The following is a 20,834-nucleotide window of genomic DNA, read 5'->3' on the forward strand; positions in this document are numbered from 1 at the left end:
ATCACTTACATGGCCGTTTGTGATCTGTCCCAGCTGGACTGTGAACCACAGCTCCTACTTCTTAACCTTGTTCTCCCTAACTCCAGCAACACTGGTTATCTTCAGTTCCTTGAAAGCCTCTATGTCCTCCATTGGCCCATGCCATCCTCGTGCCTGGAATAGTTTTTCCCTCTCCATCTTGAGCTTATTCAACCTGGCTGGCCTTACTCATTCTTCTAGTCCCACTTTAAATCTCTCTTCTCAGGTGGACTTTTTCTGTAGCCCTGAAGTGAAGTCTCTTTTGCATTTTTTATTTTTTTATAATCTATTTTATGTATCTCTACCCTAGATGAGGATTGGTCCTTTTCTTGCTGTATTCACATATCCTGGCACATATTAGGCACTCAAAAACTACTAAGTAACATTAATGGATGAATGAATATGCTCTTCCTGTATTTTTCATTCTTCTATACTGCCCTTTCACCTAGATAAATCTTTATTCTTAGAGTCTGAGTTTAAATATTAGATTCTTAAGAATAGATCCCTACGCCACCCAGACTAGGTGATGTCCCCTGCTACCAGTACTCACTACATTTATTGCTGTCGTATTGATTATTTAATAAGTAACTTCTTGCCAGAGACAAAGAAATGATAACAAATCAGAAACTGGGCCTGTTTTTCTACTGCTATATCTTCAGAACTTGGCACATGCCTAGAACATATGAACAATCAGTAAATCTGCAGAGTGAAAAATATGTAACATCTCCTGGATGCTTGCTTTGTGCTGGACCCTAGCTAGGAGCTTTAAAGATTTTCTTTCATTTATCCAGACTGTAGCCCTATGTGGGAGATGTTGCCATCTCTAAATCACAGACAGAGAAACTGAGACTCAAGTAACTTGCCCCAGGTTACACAGCAATAAGTGGTAGAGCTAAGAGTTAGATCCCTAGTTGTATGATTGCAGAACTTGTACTCTTTAAGCGCTATACTTTACTGCTCTGCAGGTCACATCTTCTCGGGGACCTTCTCACTCATTAATGGGGTACATTTCCTTTAAGCACAAGTGTGTTCTCTAAGGAACCAGACTAGATCCCAAATACACACAGCTCTCACCTGAGAGAACCTAGCATAGCTCCTTTCAACTCTGCCGTGCTCCACTTTGCTCCACAGGCATCTACAAGTGTCAGAAGACCAGCATTGTGCGGGTGGGTGGAAGGAGCAACAGTGAAATCCTGAAGCAGTTCACCCTAAGGGAGCTGAGGAACAAGCGGGAATTCCGCCGCAACCTCCCCATGCACCTCCGAAGGGCCTACATGAGTGTAAGTCCCAGCTCTGAAATATCTGAGGTAACGAGGGACCTAAACAAGATAGCAGTGGCTTTCTGCATAGGCAGCCCAGGGTAGATGTAGAGGCTCCTCAAAGCTCTGGAGGACCCAGGTTCCTTTCAGCATTGTATTCTGCTAATCCTTTGGTATGACCTTTGCCTTCACAATCCAAGATGGAGAAAAGACAAGGACACACTGCCCATCCCACCCTCCCTTAAGGCTCCTTCCCCCATACCACCCACAGCACCTCTATGTAGAGCCAACTGACCAGGGAAATGTCATCTTTTAGCTGGGCAGCAATGTCCCCAATCAAAATCTGGATTCTTATTACTAAGGAAAAGAGAGAGAACAGATATTGTGAAGCTTGAAGTCTCTGCCACAGTATTCTTGGCCTGTTTGTTTTTCTGTTGTGTAGGTTGAGAATCTCAAATCAGAAAATCCAAAATCAAAACTTTCTGAATGCCAACATTATTTTTTTTCTTTTTTCTTTTTTTTTTTTTTTTTTGAGACAGGGTCTTGCCCAGTTGCCCAGGCTGGAGTGCAGTGGCACAGTCTCAGGTCACTGCAACCTCCACCTCCTGGGTTCAAGTCATTCTGTTGACTCAGCCTCCTGAGTAGCTGGGATTACAGGCACCTGCCATCACACCTGTCTAATTTTTGTATTGTTAGTAGAGACAGGATTTCACTATGTTGGCCAGGTTGGTCTCGAACTCCTGACATCAGGTTATCTGCCCGCCTCAGCCTCCCAAAGTGCTGGGATTACAGGTGTGAGCCACTGCGCCCTGCCCAACATTATTTCACATTTTGGATTTTCAGATTTGGGATGCTCAACCAGTAAGTATAAATGCAAATATTCCAAAATCTGAAACACTTCTAGTCCCAAGAATTTTGGATAAGGGATATTCAACCTGCATTCCTTGTTTTCTTTTTTTTACTGATTGGTAGGAATCTTTCAGAGATTTTGATTTTTTTTTTTTTTTTTGAGACGGAGTCTCACTCTGTCACCTAGGCTGGAGTGCAGTGGCACCATCTCAGCTCACTGCAACCTCTACCTCCCGGGTTCAAGCAATTCTTGTGCCTCAGCCTCCCAAGTAACTGGGATTACAGGTACTCACCCCCATGCCTGGCTAATTTTTGCATTTTTAGTAGAGACGGTGTTTTGCCATGTTGGCCAGGCTGGTCTTGAACTCCAGACCGCAAGTGATCCACCTGCCTCAGCCTCCCAAAGTGCTGGGATTACAGGCATGAGCCACCACGCCCGGCCGATACTAGTTCTTTGGTTTCAAGACCACAATAATGTGCCTTGGGAAATTGGTTTGTTGACCAGTCTATTTATTCTCCCTCCTTACTGTCCTGTCTTAGCTTTGTTTTCCCTCAAGGTGAGGACTGAGTTTGGGGGATGATGATATTTCCTCATCATTTCTTTCCCTCTCTTCTTGGCAGATCATGACACAGATGAAGGAGTCAGAGCAAGAGCTTCATGAAGGAGCCAAGACCTTGGAGTGCACCATGCGCGGTGTCCTACGGGAACAGTACCTGCAGAAGTACATCTCACCTCAGCACTGGGAAAGTCTCATGAATGGACCAGTGCAGGTAGGGGTCATCCTGGGGGACACAAATATGTCTCTGGCCTCAGTACTTTGAGGTAGCCTCCAGGAGAATCATCAGTCCAAAACTTTAGCTGTTTGATAATCTGATGCTGCCACAATGTGCAGAGTTACCTTTTGTGATGAGAGGCAGCTGAATATGCTGGTCAGGAACAAAACTCTGGAACCAGCCTGCTGGGGTTTTTTGTTTTTTGTTTGTTTTTTTTTTTTTTGAGACAGAGTCTCGCTTAGTCACCCAGACTGGAGTGCAATGGCGCGATCTCGGCTCACTGCAAGCTCCGCCTCCCGGGTTCACGCCATTCTCCTGCCTCAGCCTCCCGAGTAGCTGGGACTACAGGCGCCCGCCGCCTCGCCCGGCTGATTTTTTGCATTTTTAGTAGAGACGGGGTTTCACCGTGTTAGCCAGGATGGTCTCGATCTCCTGACCTCGTGATCCGCCCGCCTCGGCCTCCCAAAGTGCTGGGATTACAGGCGTGAGCCACTGCGCCCGGCCTGCCTGCTGGGTTTTAATCTGGGCTTGGCTCTGGACAAGTTACTTAATTTCCTGTGGCTGTTTCCTCTTTTATAAAATGGGGATAATAATAAGCATTAAGTTGAACCATATGAAATTGCCAATATCTATAATATTGATTTGCAAAAAGGCAATTTCTTACAGATATTTGTTCTTACAGGATTGTTATTTAGATGAGCAAGGTAGTATTTGTAAACTTATTAATTTAGTAACTGTACTATGTGTTTGTTAAATGAACAAAATCATAACCAGAGGCAAACTAGCACAGATAGAGAACTTGGGAGTTGATAGATATAGTCATGCAGACTGACTATGTGACTTGGGCTCATGTGATCCTCAGTGATCAAACATGGATGATAATAATGCCTGCCTTCAAAAGATATTGTAAGAAATAACTGAGACAGTCTGTGTAAAGTGGCGGGCCAGGAACCCAGTGAAATGGTAGCTTTATTATCATTAGGTTGCTGATTTATAGGATTACAAATCCAAAAGCTTACAGAGGTCATTCAGGTCTTACAAATAAGTGAAGCAATCTAGATTTGAAATATTAAGAAGCAGAGAGGACTGTGGCAAACTGGAACAGATGTGGTAGCAACCCAGCTCCAGCCATTTGTTGCCATAGCTCCTGATTTTGTCAAAATAGGCAGGACAATTTTTTAAATTCTCTTTTTTTTTTTTCCCCCGAGACAGAATCTCACTCTCTCACCCCAGGCTGGAGTGCAATGGTGCAATCTTGGCTCACTACAACCTCCGCCTCCTGGTTTCAAGCGATTCTCTTGCCTCGGCCTCTTGAGTAGCTAGGATTACAGGCACCTGCCATCATGCCTGGCTAATTTTTGTAGAGACTGGGTTTCACCACGTTGGCTAGGCTGGTCTTGAACTTCTGACCTCAGGTGACCCACCCACCTCGGCCTTCCAAAGTGCTGGGATTATAGGCATGAGCCACCGTGCCCAGCCCTTTGATTTTTAAAATTCTATGCAAGTCATGTTAAATGTTCCAGTTGTCCAAGGAGATGCCAGTTTGCAGCCTATGAACTGTTTTTTTTGTTTTGTTTTGTTTTGTTTTTTAGCGATATAATGTTTCTTTTTTAATTTTTTTTAACTTATATTCAGTGGTACATGTGCAGGTTTGTTACATAGGTAAACTTGTGTCATGGCAGTTTGTTGTATGTCACCTAGATATTAAGCCTAGTACTCATCAGTTATTTTTCCTGCTCCCTTCCCTCCTCCCACCCTCCACCCTTCGATAGGCCCCAGTGTGTTGATCCGCTCTATGCGACCATGTGTTTTCATCATTTAACTCCCACTTATAAGTGAGAACATGCAGTATTTGGTTTTCTGTTCTTGTGTTAGTTTGCTAAAGATAATGCCCTCAAACTCCATTCATGTCCTTGCAAAGGACATGATCTCATTCTTTTTTTATGGCTGCATAGTATTCCATGGTGTATATGTACCACGTTTTCTTTATCCAGTCCTTTATTGATGGGCATTTAGGTTGATTAGATGTCTTTGCTGTTGTGAATAGTACAGCCTATAAACTTTAAGGGAATTACTTTTGATTCTTTTTTCTTTTGAGATAGGGTCTTGAGCCCAGGCTGGAGGGCAGTGGCATAATCATAGCTCACTGCGGCCTTGGCCTCCTGGGCTCAAGCAGTCCTCCCACCTCAGCCTCCTGAGTAACTGGGATTATATGCACATGCCATCACACCCAGCTTTTTTAAGAGAGTCTTGCTTTGTCACCCAGGCCGGAGTGTAGTGGCACAATCTCCACTCACTGCAACCTCCGCCTCCCGGGTTCAAGCAGTTCTCCTGCCTCAACCCCCTGAGTAGCTGGGACTACAGGCATGCACCACTATGCCTGGCTAATTTTTGTTTTTGTTTTGTTTTGTTTTGTTTTTGAGATGGAGTCTCACTCTGTCCCTCAGGCTGGAGTGCAATGGCGGGATCTCGGCTCACTGCAAGCTCCGCCTCCCGGGTTCACGCCATTCTCCTGCCTCAGCCTCCTGAGTAGCTGGGACTACAGGCGCCCGCCACCGTGCCCAGCTAATGTTTCTTTTGTATTTTTAGTAGAGACGGAGTTTCACTGTGGTCTCGATCTCCTGACCTTGTGATCCGCCTGCCTCGGCCTCCCAAAGTGCTGGGATTACAGGCGTGAGCCACCACGCCCAGCCTAATTTTTGAATTTTTAATAGAAACGGGGTTTCTCCATGTTGGCCAGGCTGGTCTCGAACTCCTGACCTCAGGTGATCTGCCTTGCCTCGGCCTCCCAAAGTGTTGGGATTACAGGCGCAAGCCACCACGCCCAGTCTTTTTTTTTTTTTTTTTTAAGACATGGGGTCTCACCATATTGCCCAGGCTGGTCTTGAATTTCTGGGCTCAGGCAGTCCTCCTGCCTTGGCCTTCCAAATTGCTGGGATTAGAGGCATGGGCTACCATGCCCCAATCTGCTTTTGATTCTTTGAGGAGACCCTGCCTTCACATTGGTTGTCATAGAATCCTCACAAATGATCTTTCTTCTTTCCTTAGGATAGTGAATGGATTTGCTTCCAGCACTGGAAGCATTCCATGATGCTGGAGTGGCTAGGTCTTGGTGTCGGTTCTTTCACCCAAAGTGTTTCTCCAGCAGGACCTGAGAATACAGGTAAGAAGTGCATGTCTTACTAGAATCAAATCTTAAGGTAGAATATAGTAAATACCAGAACAGGGAGACTTAAAAATAATTCCCAGAATAAATAAAGAGCTATAAGTCAGTCAGAGAAAGACAAATAGCTTAAAATAAGGAAAAGAGAAAATACTTTTTTTTTTTTTTTGAGATGGAGTTTCACTCCTTTTTTTTTTTTTTTTTTTTTTTTTGAGACGGAGTCTCGCGCTGTCACCCAGGCTGGAGTGCAGTGGCGCGATCTCGGCTCACTGCAAGCTCCGCCTCCCGGGTTCACGCCATTCTCCTGCCTCAGCCTCCTGAGTAGCTGGGACTACAGGCGCCCGCCACCGCGCCCGGCTAATTTTTTGTATTTTTAGTAGAGACGGGGTTTCACTGTGGTCTCGATCTCCTGACCTTGTGATCCGCCCGCCTCGGCCTCCCAAAGTGCTGGGATTACAGGCGTGAGCCACCGCGCCCGGCCGGAGTTTCACTCTTGTTGCTCAGACTGGAGTGCAATGGCGCGATCTCGGCTCATCGCAACCTCTGCCTCCTGGGTTCAAGTGATTCTCCTCTCCTGCCTCAGCCTCCCAAGTAGCTGGGATTACAGGCATGTGCCACCACGCCCAGTTAATGAGATAAAAGACTTCTAACAGGCACATCACAAAATAGGAAATCTTACTGTTCAATAGATATATGAAAAGTACTCATTAAAAACTAGAGGAATTAAAACCACAATGAGATACTATTACATACGCACCAGTTTGGCAACAATTAAAGTTTGATATAACCCCATGTTGATGAGAATTTGAAGCAATGGAAACTCTGTGCACTGCTGCTGGGGATATTTAAATTTATATAACCACTTTATCATACCAGAAAATCAGAACTCAAATGTTCATCAACATTTCTTCAATAGATGGATCAATTAAGTCAACTCAGATAGTGAAATACTGTACAGCAGTGAAAAGGAATGAATCACAGCATATACAGTAACACATATGAATCTCAAAAACATGCTGAATGAAAAAGGCAAGTTAGCCAGGCATGGTGGCGCATGCCTGTAATCCCAGCACTTTGCAAGTACAAGGCAGGAGGATCGTTTGAGCCCAGAAGTTGGAGACCAGCCTGGGCAACATAATGAGACCCTGTCTTTATCAAAAAAAAAAAAACAAAACCAAAAAATAGCTGGTTGTGGTGGTGGTGCCTGTAGTCCCAGCTACATAGGTGGCTGAGGCGAGGGGATGGCTTGAGCTCAGGAGGTTGAGGCTGCAGTAAGCCAGGACTGCAATGCTGTACTACAGCCTGAGTGACAGACATGGTCTAAAAAAAAAAAAAAAAGACAAGTTATGGAAACATATATACTAGACAGTGTATTACTTTGATACAGTATAAATGTGGTAACATTATCTTTTAGAAAGGAAATGAGTAATATAAAATTCGGGTTAGGAAGGCTCACAAAGGTCTTCAAAAAACTTGGCAGTTTTCTACTTAAATTGGGTGGAGGGTACGTGGGTATTTTATATATTTTTATTATCCTTTATATTACGTATTTACATTGAATGCTCTCCATTGTATATGTATTTGGTATAAGTAAAACCTTTTATTTATTTATTTATTTTGTATTTATTTATTTTATTTTTTTATTTTTTTTTATTTTTTTTTTTGAGACTAAGTCTCACAGTCTCACTCTGTCCCCCAGGCTGGAGTGCAAAGGCGTGATCTTGGCTCACTGCAACCTCTGCCTCCCAGGTTTGAGCAATTCTCCTGCCTCAGCCTCCCAAGTAGCTGGGATTACAGGCACAGTCACCATGCCCAGCTTATTTTGTATTTTTAGTAAAGATGGGGTTTCCCCCTGTTGGCCAGGCTGGTCTTGAGCTCTCACCTCAGATGATCTGCCCGCCTCGGCCTCCCAAAGTGCTGGGATTACAGGCATGAGCCACCGCGCCCAGCCTTATTTATTTATTTTTGAGATGGAGTCTTGCTCTGTTGCCCAGGCTGGAGCGCAATGGCATGATCTCGACTCACTGCAACTTCCACCTCCTGGATTCAAGCGATTCTCCTGCCTCAGCCTCCCAAGTAGCTGGAACTACAGGCATGCACCACCACACCTGGCTAACTGGCTAATTTTTGTATTTTTAGTAGAGACAGAGTTTCTTTTTTTTTTTTTTGAGACCGAGTCTCGCTCTGTCGCCCAGGCTGGAGTACAGTGGCGCGATCTCCACTCACTGCAAGCTCCGCCACCTCCGGGTTCACGCCATTCTCCTGCCTCAGCCTCCCGAGTAGCTGGGACTACAGGTGCCCGTCACCATGCCCGGCTAATTTTTTTTTGTATTTTTAGTAGAGACAGGGTTTCACTGTGTTAGCCAGGATGGTCTTGATCTCCTGACCTCGTGATCCACCCGCCTTGGCCTCCCAAAGTGCTGGGATTACAGGCATGAGCCACTACACGGCTGAGACAGGGTTTCACCGTGTTGGCCAGGCTGGTCTCGAACTCCTGACATCAGGTCATCCACCCGCCTCAGCCTCCCAGAGTGCTGGGATGCAGGCATAAGCCCCACGCACAGCCAAAACCTTTCTTTAAAAGGCATACATTCATATGATTTTTTAAAATGTAAAACATGTAACAAAAAGTATATAAGGAGACCTAAGCCTTTCCTAACTCTCCTCTCATTCCTTCTAGTTTCTTGTCTCAAAAATAATCATACAGGACCCGGTGCAGTGGCTCACGCCTGTAATCCCAGCACTTTGGGAGGCCGAGGCAGGCACATCACCTGAGGTCGGGAGTTTGAGACCAGCCTGACCAACATGGAGAAACCCTGTCTCTACTAAAAATTCAAAATTAGCTGGGCATGGTTGTGCATGCCTGTAATCCCAACTACTTGGGAGGCTGAGGCAGGAGAATCACTTGAAGCCGGGAGGTGGAGGTTGTGGTGAGCCAAGATTGTGCCATTGCACTCCATCCTGGGCCACAAGAGCGAAACTCCATCTCAAAAAAAAAAAAAAAATCACATAAACCCTTGATAATGTCTTCATGCATCTGAGCTCGTGTAGGTGCCCTCTTCTGTCCCTTAGCTTCAAGAGTTTCTATCTCTGGCCAGGCACAGTGGCTCACGCCTGTAATCCCAGCACTTTGGGAAGCCGAGGCAGGCAGATCACAAGGTCAGGAGTTCGAGACCAGCCTGGCCAACATGGTGAAACCCCATCTCTACTAAAAATACCAAAATTAGCCAGGCGTGGTGCTGGGTGCCTGTAATCCCAGCTACTCGGGAGGCTGAGGCCAGAGAATCACTTGAACCCAGGGGGCAGAGGTTGCAGTGAGCCAAGATCACACCACCACACTCCATCCTGGGCAACAGAGTGAGACTTCGTCTCAAAAAAAAAAAAAAAGAGTTTTCATCTCTATCTGTTTCTCTTAGCCCAGGCAGAAGGGGATGAGGAGGAAGAAGGGGAGGAGGAGAGTTCGCTGATTGAGATTGCAGAGGAAGCTGACCTGATTCAAGCAGACCGAGTGATTGAGGAGGAAGAGGTGGTGAGGCCCCAGCGACGGAAGAAGGAAGAGAGTGGGGCAGACCAGGAGTTGGCTAAAATGCTTCTGGCCATGAGGCTAGACCATTGTGGCCCTGGGACAGCAGCTGGACAGGAGCAAGCCACGGGAGAGTGGCAGGTAAACTCACTTCCTTGGGTTGAAACAGGCCTGAGAGTGTTCTGACCATTTATTTTCCCCCACTTCTGATACAGTATATTCACCTCATCATTGCAATTAACTAAGTACCTGTATTACAGCCTACCCTGGTATAAGATGGGTGTACTAATTCCCATGGATATAAATACTACAGTTCTTCAGAGGGCCTCTGGCAAGAAATGCCAGCTTAGAAAGACAGGTAGCAGGTAGCCAAGTGCTTTTGTAGAACTTGTGGAAGAATGTAGCACATATGAGTCAGGTCAAACACGGTCTCAGCACTTAATGCCTTCAGGAGTGTTGTCTTCTCATTTCAAATGAGTTTGTAAACATGTACTAAGATTTTAGAGGATTAAAGCAAGCAATGAAATGAGACCTCCAGGCTGGATGGAATATTCCTCCTTCATTCACCCTGGAATTTGACACTTCTCTTAAAGCCAGAATTGTATGAATGCCCAGGTGTCTTCATGTAGCTTTCCCTCTGCTCCTTTTGGTGGAGCCTAGTAGCCCTCACTATTTACCATGCATAACTACGATGATCGAGGATTAGATACTCAAAATAAGAATTTGTAAACCTTACCAATGATTCGAGAACTTTGAAGGGCAACTTTGGATGCTGTTTTCACCTGAGTGCTGGGTTTGCCCCTGATCTCCTAGTTCAGTTCAGTATCACTATATGTGGTGAGCAGAGTCATGATCTCAATTCTTAGAAGCATGGTTTCAGCATCTCTCCCAGGAGGCATCAGGAAAGGTTGATTTGTTTCATTTTGAAGCAGCAGGGAGATCTTTATTTAGTGACATCTGTTTGACTTGCGAGTCCTTCTAAAGGCTCATAGCCTCAGACTCAGTGACAGAAGAGAGCACTTTCTCATAAACTGCTTTCTACCCACTTGTTAAAGGTACTGTGTTGATACGATGGCAGTAGGACCATTTTAGCAGGCACTGTGCCAAGTCCTGTGTGAAGCACCAGTTGCTGGGCACTGGTTGTGTAGCATTCAACAAGAAAATACCACCCCCATGACTTTCATGGCATACATTTTAGGAACAAGAAACAGGCTATGGTCAAAGATGTTTAATGATAACTAGTGCTAGCAGTAGTATAAATGCTTTCCATGTATTTATTCCTGACAAGCCAACAATCCTATAAAGAGATACTATTATTATTCTCATTTTATAGAAGGTGATACTGAGGGACACAGAGGGTAGGTCATTTACCTTAGGTTCCACAACCTAGTAAGAGGTAGAGTAGGGCTTTGAAGTCAGGCAAACTGGCTCCAGAGTCCTTGTTTAGCCACTCTACAGTGGAAGAGCTGTTGGGAGAATGTAAGACACTTGACATTAATCAGGGATGCCAGCCCTTTTTCTTGTGCTGTGGCCCCTGCCTTGGGCTTAAAACCAAGCCTGCCTCTGCTGGTATTGATGTCTGCAGACCCAGCGCAACCAGAAAAAGAAAATGAAAAAAAGAGTGAAGGATGAGCTTCGCAAACTGAACACCATGACTGCAGCCGAGGCCAATGAGATCGAGGATGTTTGGCAGCTGGACCTCAGTTCTCGCTGGCAGCTTTATAGGTACTGTGTTCCACATCCAGCCAACCCATGTAATTTCCCCAGGAAGTTCTGTTCCTGGAACGTTTTCCTTTTCTGTTCCTGGAACATTCTCCACCTCCGTTCAAACATTCTCCACCTCCAAGACCTTCAACGAACCACTGAGCTGAGTGATAGGGATACAGCCATGGGATAGAATAGACACTTTGCTCTACCTTCATGGAGCCTATGGAGTCTATCCAGGGCAACAAATTAATTATTACCTTCATGGAGCCTATGGAGTCTATCCAGGGTAACAAATTAATCACATAATTCCAGAAATAAAAAGTTACAAATGGGTATAAAAACTCAGAAAAGAACAGAGCGGTAACAGGCACAGTGACTCACACCTGTAATCCCAGCACTTTGGGAGGCTGAGGCTAGAGAATCACTTGAGGCCCAGAGTTCAAGACCAGCCTGGGCAACATAGTGAGACACCTCATCTCTACAGGGGGGAAAAAAAAAGAGTAGTAGAAAGCCGTTGGAAAGTTTTACAGCGATTAGTGACATCATCACTTTTAAAGTCTCTTATTCTCTTCCCATAGTTAACCTTTGTTCTTTATCTCACCCCTTTCCTTAGCTCCTGACCACTCTGGACATCTTTCTGTTGGGCATTTTGGATTCTTGGTTCCCTGAATATATCTGTTTGTCACTATGCTCCAAAGGTCCAAGGTTCTTCCACCTTCTCAAAGAGCATGTGGCTTTCTTTCCTTGGTTCTTCCCATTCTCCAGGCTCTGGCTACAGTTGTACCAGGCTGACACCCGCCGGAAGATCCTCAGCTATGAACGCCAGTACCGCACATCAGCAGAAAGAATGGCTGAGCTGAGACTCCAGGAAGACCTGCACATTCTTAAAGATGCCCAGGTTGTAGGAATGACAACCACAGGTGAGAAACTGTGGAGAAATTTACCTGTTGCATCTAAGTTCACTTCTGGTGCCAGATTATCTAAGGACAGGTAAAGAGGAACTTCTTTGGTAGGTTAGAGGAAAATAACATGAAAAGCTACTGAAAGCACCCATATTTTGAGAACTTTTGGTGAAATTCACTCACTTTCGCCAGGCGCAGTGGCTCACGCCTGTAATCCCAGCACTTTGGGAGGCCAAGGCAGGTGGATCACCTGAGGTCATGAGTTTGCAATCAGCCTAGTCATCATGGTGAAATCTCATCTCTACTAAAAATACAAAAACTGGCCAGGCGTAGTGGTGGGCACCTGTAATCCTAGCTACTCGGGAGGCTGGGGCACAAGAATCACTTGAACCTGGGAGGTGGAGGTTGCAGTGAGCCAAGATTGCACCACTGTGCACTCCAGCCTGGGTGACAGAATGAGTCTTTGTCTCAAAAAACAAAAGAAAAGAAAAGAAATTCACTCACTTTCTCCTACTGGGTTTGAAACTCTAACAGTGACCAACACAGCTTTAATGTTCTGGAGACCACCCAGAACGCTATAAGGACTACTTGTCGCTGATCCAGGTTCAGGGAAGATACAAAAGCGGATTCCCAGAGGCTCAGTGGCCCTGTGGGTCCTGTGCCTCAGCCCAGAGGAGCCTTTCTCTTCTTTCCTCACTTGAGGTGCTGCCAAATACCGCCAGATCCTACAGAAGGTGGAGCCGAGGATTGTCATAGTGGAAGAAGCTGCGGAAGTCCTTGAGGCCCATACCATTGCCACATTGAGCAAAGCTTGCCAGCATCTCATTCTGATTGGGGACCACCAGCAGGTAAAACAGGAGCCCCCCTAGAAGATGGGCTGGCTCTCTTTGGGGGTGAGATCATAAAGGAAGACCCTGGCCTCTGCTTCAACAGTCCTCAAGCTTATTATTAGCTTTTTGTGATTCCTCTTGCCTTCACCTCCCACATTCAGTCTAAGAGCAGGTGCTATTAGATTTGGGGTATATTTTAGTGGCAACATCATTTATTTCATCCATTCCTTCTGCTGTTTACCTAGTCCACCATGGTCTCTCGAGTGGACTGTATTATAATAGCATGCTCCTCAGTCTCCCTGCTTTCATTTTTGCGACCCTCTAATGCACTCTACATAAAGGAGCCAAAGTGAATTTAAAAAAAAAAAAAAGAAAGAAAAAGGTAGATAGATAATATCACTTTCCAGCTAAAAACCCTCCAGTGGTTTCCCATTGCACTTGAATAAAAATCAAGCTTCTTAAAGTGGCCCACAAAGGCTTGTGTGATCAGGTTTCAGCTTATTTATCTGACTTCATCCCATTTGCTTATGGTGTCCCTCTGTGTCCTTTCCACTCCCCATTATGGATCTTGCTTTTCAAATGAATGAAGAACTGGCAACCTCTGCCATGCTAGTGTCTACTCAGATGTCACTGTTCAGAGGCCTAGCTAGAAAAAACCCACCATGGGGCACTCTGTCATACCACCTTTAGTTCTACTAATCCTTAACCCTTGTCATTATTAATCCTTAAACTGTGAATATGTAGAAGAGTACCTGGCACATAGCACTTGAAAAACATTTGATGGTTGGTTGGATGGATGGAAGTATGGATGGTTAAATGACTTTATCAGTAGAGAATCTTCAGCCATGTTTCTCTTCTCAGCTGCGCCCCAGTGCCAACGTGTATGATCTGGCCAAGAACTTCAACCTTGAGGTGTCCCTTTTTGAACGGCTAGTGAAAGTAAACATTCCCTTTGTCCGTCTGAACTACCAGGTGAGAAGCTGGGCCTCTGTTATTACCAAATGCCCAGGAGAAAGCTCTTGGGAAGCTGCCAGTTGCCCGCAAAAGAGGTCTCATATAAATAAAAATAATGTAATACTGAAATGACTCTGTCAACCTCACATTTTCTGTTTTAAAACACCACAAGATCACCCTGTGTTGAGTTTTTGTTGGACAAAGGATCTGTTTATGTTATGCCTTCTCATTATTTTTTTCAAATGATAATCTCTATATCTCTAGATTTTCTTTCCTTTTTTTTTTTTTAAGAAAAATAGAGGCCAGGTGTGGTGGTTCACACCTGTAATCCTAGCACTTTGGGAGGCCGAGGTGGGTCGATCATGAGGTCAGGCATTCGAGATCAGCCTGGCCAACATGGTGAAACCCTGTCTCTACTAAAAATACAAAAATTAGCCTGGCATGGTGGTGGGCGCCTGTAATCCCAGCTACTCGGGAGGCTGAGGCAGGAGAATCGCTTAAACCCAGGAGGCAGAGGTTGCAGTGAGCCGAGATCATGCCACTGCACTGCAGCCTGGTGATAGAGTGAGATTCCATCTCAAAAAAAAAAAAAAAAATAGAGGCCAGGTGTGGTGGCTTACGCCTGTAATCTCAGCACTTTGGGAGGCCAAGGCGGGCGAATCACGTGAGGTCAGGAGTTCGTGAGCAGCCTGGCCAACGTGGCAAAACACTGTCGTTGCTAAAAATACAAAAAATTAGCCAGGTGTTGTGCCTCATGCCTGTAGTCCCAGCTACTTTTGGAAGGCTGAGGCAGGAGAATCACTAGAACCTGGGAGGCAGAGGTTGCAGTGAGCTGAGATTGTGCCACTGCACCCCAGCCTTGGCGACACGTCTCAAAAAAAAAAAGAAAAAAAAATAGAGACGAGGGCTCACTATGTTGCCAGGCTGGTCTCGAACTCCTGAGCTCAAGTGATCCTCCTGCCTTGGCCTCCCAAAGTGATGGGATTACAGATATGAGCCATCACAACTGGCCCTCCCTAAATTTTCTAACAGCAACCTCATCTTTAAAGAAATTGTCCGTGTGTGCTCTGCCCATGTTTCTAATGACATGCATGTGTTTTTTCAGCACCGTATGTGCCCTGAAATTGCCCGCCTTTTGACCCCCCACATTTACCAGGATCTGGAGAATCATCCATCTGTTCTTAACTATGAGAAGATTAAGGTGAGTCTCTCTTACCCGATCTTTCTTGGATGGTGTCAGCAACCTGAAAAGGCTGTAATTTTCTCAAGATGAAAAAGCTTTTCAGCAGCTGGGCACGGTGGCTCACACCTGTAATCCCAGCACTTTGGGAGGCCGAGGTGGGCAGATCACTTGAGGTCAGGAGTTCAAGACCAGCCTAACTAACATGGTGAAACCCTGTCTCTACTAAAATACAAAAATTAGCCGGGCATGGTGGCAAGCACTTGTAATCCTAGCTACTCAGAAGGCTGAGGCAGGAGAATTGCTTGAACCCACAAGGTGGAGGTTGCAGTGAGCTGAGATCGTGCCACACCACTGCACTCCAGGCTGGGCAGCGGAGAGAGACTCCCTCTCAAAAAGAAAGCCTTTCAGAAGGGAGTAGAGCCAGCTTTTTAAAAGCTGGTTACTGGGAGGAAATTGAAATACCAGGGGTTTTTAATCCCAACTCTGCCTGTTAGTAGCCATGTAACCTTAAGCAAGTTATATAAGAATTCTGGCCAGGCGCGGTGGCTAATGCCCGTAATCCCAGAACTTTGTGAGGCCAAGGCAGGCGAATCACGAGGTCAAGAGATCGAGACCATCCTGGCCAACATGGTGAAACCCCGTCTCTACTAAAAATATAAAAATTAGCTGGGTGTGGTGGCGTGTGCTTGGCTGGGTGTGGTGGCTCATGCCTATAATCCTAGTACTTTGGGAGGCCAAGATGGGCAGATCACCTGAGGTCAGGAGTTTGAGACTAGCCTGGCCAACATGGTGAAACCCCGTCTCTACTAAAAATACAAAAATTAACTGGGCATGGTGGTGGGTGCCTGTAATCCCAACTATTTGGGAGGCTGAGGCAAGAGGATTGCTTGAACCTGGGAGGTGGAGGTTGCGGTGAGCCAAGACCGTGCCATTGTACTCCAGCCTACGCAACAAGAGTGAAACTCTGTCTCAAAAAAAAAAAAAAAAAAAAAAAAAAAAATTGTCAGCTGAGGCCAAGAGTTCAAAACCAGGCTGGGGAACATAGCAAGACTGTTTCTATTTTAAAAATAAATAAATTCTGAGTATCAGGTTCTTCTGGACAATAAGAATAATGGCTCCTGCCATATCCCATTACTGTATGGAAGGAGGTAATGTATATAAAGCAGTCAGCACAGTGGAGTGCTCAGTAAGTTAGCTGCTCTGTCATCATCACAGCACTGCTTGTTCTCTCAGCTATAATGGTTGGGTTGTGGATGGCTGTTTTTTTATTTTTTTTTGAGATGGAGTCTCACTCTGTCACCCAGGCTGGAGTGCAGTGACATGATCTCAGCTCACTGCAATCTCTGCATCCTGGGTTCAAACTATTCTCCCGTCTCAGCCTCCTGAATAGCTGGGATTATAGGCGGCCACTGCCACGCCCAGCTAATTTTTGTATTTTTAGTAGGGACGGGGTTTCGCCATGTGGGCCAGGCTGGTCTCAAACTCCTGACCTCAGGTGATCCACCCACCTTGGCCTCTCAAAGTGCTGGGATTATAGGCGTGAGCCACTGTACCCGGCCAGCTGTTTTAAATATTAACATCAAACAAGTACTTTGAAAACTGAAAGAGACATAATCTTTTATTTTCATAACTTGCTGTGGCCCCAAAGCACACAGTGACTAACTAAAGATAGTGATGTTGAGGGTACAAAAAGCCTTCCAAGGTCTCTCTCTGGAGCAGTCAGTGGCCAGTGCATGTGAAGAGAGGAAGAAAAAAACAAGTGCCATGAGTGAACCTTTTAACATGTCACTTCTTTTCCCTGTCAGGGGGTGTCTTCCAACCTTTTCTTTGTAGAACACAGCTTTCCTGAACAGGAAATCCAAGAGGGCAAAAGCCATCAGAACCAGCACGAGGCTCACTTTGTGGTAGAGCTGTGCAAGTACTTCCTGTGCCAGGAATACCTGCCTTCCCAGATCACCATCCTCACTACCTATACCGGGCAGCTCTTCTGCCTGCGCAAACTGATGCCTGCCAAGACATTTGCTGGCGTCAGGGTCCATGTTGTGGACAAATACCAAGGGGAAGAGAATGACATCATCCTCCTCTCCCTAGTGCGGAGCAACCAAGAAGGCAAGGTGGGTTTTCTGCAGATATCCAACCGCATCTGTGTGGCCTTGTCCCGAGCCAAGAAGGGAATGTACTGCATCGGAAACATGCAGATGCTGGCCAAGGTGCCCCTGTGGAGCAAGATCATTCATACACTTCGAGAGAACAATCAAATAGGCCCCATGCTCCGGCTCTGCTGCCAGAACCACCCTGATACCCACACCTTAGTATCCAAAGCTTCTGACTTCCAAAAAGTACCCGAAGGAGGCTGCAGCCTGCCCTGTGAGTTCCGCCTGGGCTGTGGGCATGTCTGCACCCGTGCCTGCCACCCTTATGACTCTTCACACAAGGAGTTCCAGTGCATGAAGCCATGCCAGAAGGTCATCTGTCAGGATGGGCACCGGTGTCCCCTTGTTTGCTTCCAGGAGTGTCAGCCTTGTCAGGTGAAGGTGCCCAAAACCATTCCTCGGTGCGGCCATGAACAAATGGTCCCTTGTTCCGTGCCTGAGTCAGATTTCTGCTGCCAGGAGCCTTGCTCCAAGTCTCTGAGATGTGGGCACAGATGCAGCCACCCATGTGGTGAGGACTGTGTGCAGTTGTGTTCAGAAATGGTCACCGTAAAACTCAAGTGTGGGCACAGTCAGCAGGTAAAATGTGGTCATGTGGAAGACCTCATGTATGGTGGTCTGCCAGTCAAGTGTACCACAAAGTGTGGCACTATCTTGGACTGTGGGCATCCTTGCCCAGGCTCCTGCCACAGCTGCTTTGAAGGGCGTTTCCATGAACGCTGTCAGCAGCCCTGCAAGCGCCTGCTTATCTGCTCACACAAGTGCCAGGAACCATGCACTGGTGAGTGCCCACCCTGCCAACGGACCTGTCAGAACCGCTGTGTCCACAGCCAGTGCAAGAAGAAATGTGGGGAGCTGTGTAGCCCCTGCGTGGAACCCTGTGTCTGGCGCTGCCAGCACTACCAGTGCACCAAACTCTGCTCTGAGCCCTGCAACCGACCCCCATGCTATGTGCCTTGTACTAAGCTGCTAGTTTGTGGCCACCCCTGCATTGGTCTCTGTGGGGAGCCATGCCCCAAGAAATGCCGGATCTGCCACATGGATGAGGTCACTCAAATATTCTTTGGCTTTGAGGATGAGCCTGATGCCCGCTTTGTGCAGCTGGAAGACTGCAGCCACATCTTTGAGGTGCAAGCCCTAGACCGCTACATGAATGAACAGAAGGATGATGAAGTCGCCATCAGGTTGAAAGTCTGCCCTATCTGCCAGGTGCCCATCCGCAAAAACCTGAGGTATGGAACTAGCATAAAACAGCGGCTAGAAGAGATTGAAATCATCAAGGAAAAGATCCAGGGTTCAGCAGGGGAAATAGCAACCAGCCAGGAACGGCTTAAGGCCCTGCTGGAGAGGAAGACCCTCCTCCACCAGCTGCTTCCTGAAGACTTCCTGATGATAAAAGAGAAGCTGGCCCAGAAAAATTTGTCAGTGAAGGACCTGGGTCTGGTTGAGAATTACATCAGCTTCTATGACCACCTGGCCAGCCTGTGGGATTCCCTGAAAAAGATGCATGTCTTAGAACAGAAAAGAGTGAGGACTCGACTAGACCAGGTCCATGAGTGGCTGGCCAAGAAGCGCTTGAGCTTCACTAGCCAGGAACTAAGTGACCTCCGAAGCGAAATCCAGAGGCTCACGTACCTGGTGAACCTTCTGACCCGCTACAAGATAGCAGAGAAGAAGGTGAAAGATAGCATAGCAGTAGAGGTCTATAGTGTCCAGAATATCCTTGAGAAAACATGTAAGTTCACCCAAGAGGATGAACAACTTGTGCAGGAAAAGATGGAAGCTCTGAAAGCTACCCTTCCCTGCTCTGGCCTGGGCATCTCAGAGGAAGAGCGAGTGCAGATTGTCAGCGCCATAGGTTATCCTCGTGGTCACTGGTTCAAGTGCCGCAATGGCCATATCTATGTGATTGGCGATTGTGGGGGAGCCATGGAGAGGGGCACGTGTCCTGACTGTAAGGAAGTGATTGGTGGCACAAATCATACTCTGGAAAGAAGCAACCAGCTTGCTTCTGAAATGGATGGAGCCCAGCATGCTGCCTGGTCTGACACAGCCAACAACTTGATGAACTTTGAGGAGATCCAGAGAATGATGTAGGAAGATGGTATACCACTGCCTTTTGCTCTTGCCACCGAATGACTGGGGCCAGCTCCCTTTTGAAGGAACCGAAGTTTGTTTTTTATTTTAGGCCAGGCGCGGTGGCTTATGCCTGTAATCCCAGCACTTTGGGAGGCCGAGGCAGGTGGATCACAAGGTCAGGAGTTCGAGACCAGCCTGACCAACATGGTAAAACCCCGTCTCTACTAAAAATGCAAAAATTAGCTGGGCGTTGTGGTGGGCGCCTGTAATCCCAGCTACTTGGGAGGTTGAGGTAGGAGAATCGCTTAACCCCCAGAGGCGGAGGTTGCAGTGAGCTGAGATCATGCCATTGCACTCCAGTCTGGGCAATAAGAGCAAGACTCTGTCTCAAAAACAAAACAAAAAAAATCATCCTTTTTAGTCTTAGCACCTATTTAAGGATCCACTTTTAGGGCTCGCCCACATTTGTTTCTAGATTTATCCCTGCGCTAGAGTAAGCACTTTATCTCCAGAACTGAGAGCAAAGTTAACAAATCTCACCTCTTCTCCCCTGCAAATTAGTGGACAGACTCCTGGAATATGTTTGGGGCTTCCACCTAGGGCCACCTAGTGGTATCTCTGGGTCTTTACTTGGTCAAATGTTTATTCTATGTTCCCCAGGAACAGAGTATGAGCTCATTGATGCAGACTGATTCTAACTGCCAGGCCCTAATTTGCAAACTAACTCTCATAATAAACAGAGGCCCAGAGTTGTTTATGAACTGCTTATCTCTTAAAAGGAGCACAAGAACCCCTCCTGCCCTCCTTGGGCACCCTGCCTCCAGGAGATGGAGGCATGTAATAAGACAAAGACTGCACCAACTCACCCTGACCCAGTTACATAGTCACCGAGAGTGGGGAAGATGGGACAGCCCACATGCTGCATAAGATGGGCCTTATGCAGCAGGCCCAGGTCGTCATTAAGGAGTGACCCCTTTCCTGTAACCTGCACTTTGGGATGGTGGAAATTTCTTTACCTGCTGTCTGACAGGTTTGGTGGCACTGCTGGTTACCCCTGGGCCCTGAGTGGAGCTAAAGTCACATTTGGTACCAGCAGCACCTATCCCAAGTGTGATCCTTCATCCCAACACTCCCTCTTGGAGCTTTTGCCTGGGTAGGGCTAGCATGCCAGCAGCTTCTGCAGGCTCCAAACTCAGGCCAGAAGCCAGACCCAGGCCTGCTGCCTGCATCTGCATTCCCTCCTTCCAGTGTTCCTTAGAACAGACATTTAGGTATCTCAGGTCCTTTCTAAGTGTCCCTTTCCTATGTATGCATTTCCTTTTTTTGTCTTTACTATGCACTTTAGCTTATAAAGCCAATTAAAAACGATGATTGAGAAAATCAGTGGTCCATGTGTATCCTCAATTTTCAGAAGCAACTCAGCCAAAGACAGTGAAGACA

At 46.5% G+C, this 20,834-nt stretch overlaps 1 protein-coding gene across 1 annotated transcript in view; it reads left to right on the top strand.

Moving 5' to 3' along the window:
- The window catches only part of ZNFX1 (zinc finger NFX1-type containing 1), a 32,979-nt gene extending 12,202 nt beyond the window's left edge, over positions 1 to 20,777 (top strand). Inside the window, exons 5-14 of the mRNA XM_025400424.1 lie at positions 1,150 to 1,298; positions 2,748 to 2,897; positions 5,949 to 6,063; positions 9,480 to 9,727; positions 11,172 to 11,311; positions 12,059 to 12,213; positions 12,898 to 13,043; positions 13,887 to 13,997; positions 15,085 to 15,180; positions 16,968 to 20,777. Of these exons, the coding sequence (XP_025256209.1) occupies positions 1,150 to 1,298; positions 2,748 to 2,897; positions 5,949 to 6,063; positions 9,480 to 9,727; positions 11,172 to 11,311; positions 12,059 to 12,213; positions 12,898 to 13,043; positions 13,887 to 13,997; positions 15,085 to 15,180; positions 16,968 to 19,412 (3,755 nt within the window). The 3' untranslated portion in view covers positions 19,413 to 20,777. The remainder of the gene's footprint in view (positions 1 to 1,149; positions 1,299 to 2,747; positions 2,898 to 5,948; positions 6,064 to 9,479; positions 9,728 to 11,171; positions 11,312 to 12,058; positions 12,214 to 12,897; positions 13,044 to 13,886; positions 13,998 to 15,084; positions 15,181 to 16,967) is intronic.
- The last annotated feature ends 57 nt before the right edge of the window (positions 20,778 to 20,834 follow it).

This window comes from Theropithecus gelada, chromosome 10 (genome assembly GCF_003255815.1).
Source record: "Theropithecus gelada isolate Dixy chromosome 10, Tgel_1.0, whole genome shotgun sequence".
Lineage (NCBI taxonomy): Eukaryota > Metazoa > Chordata > Mammalia > Primates > Cercopithecidae > Theropithecus > Theropithecus gelada.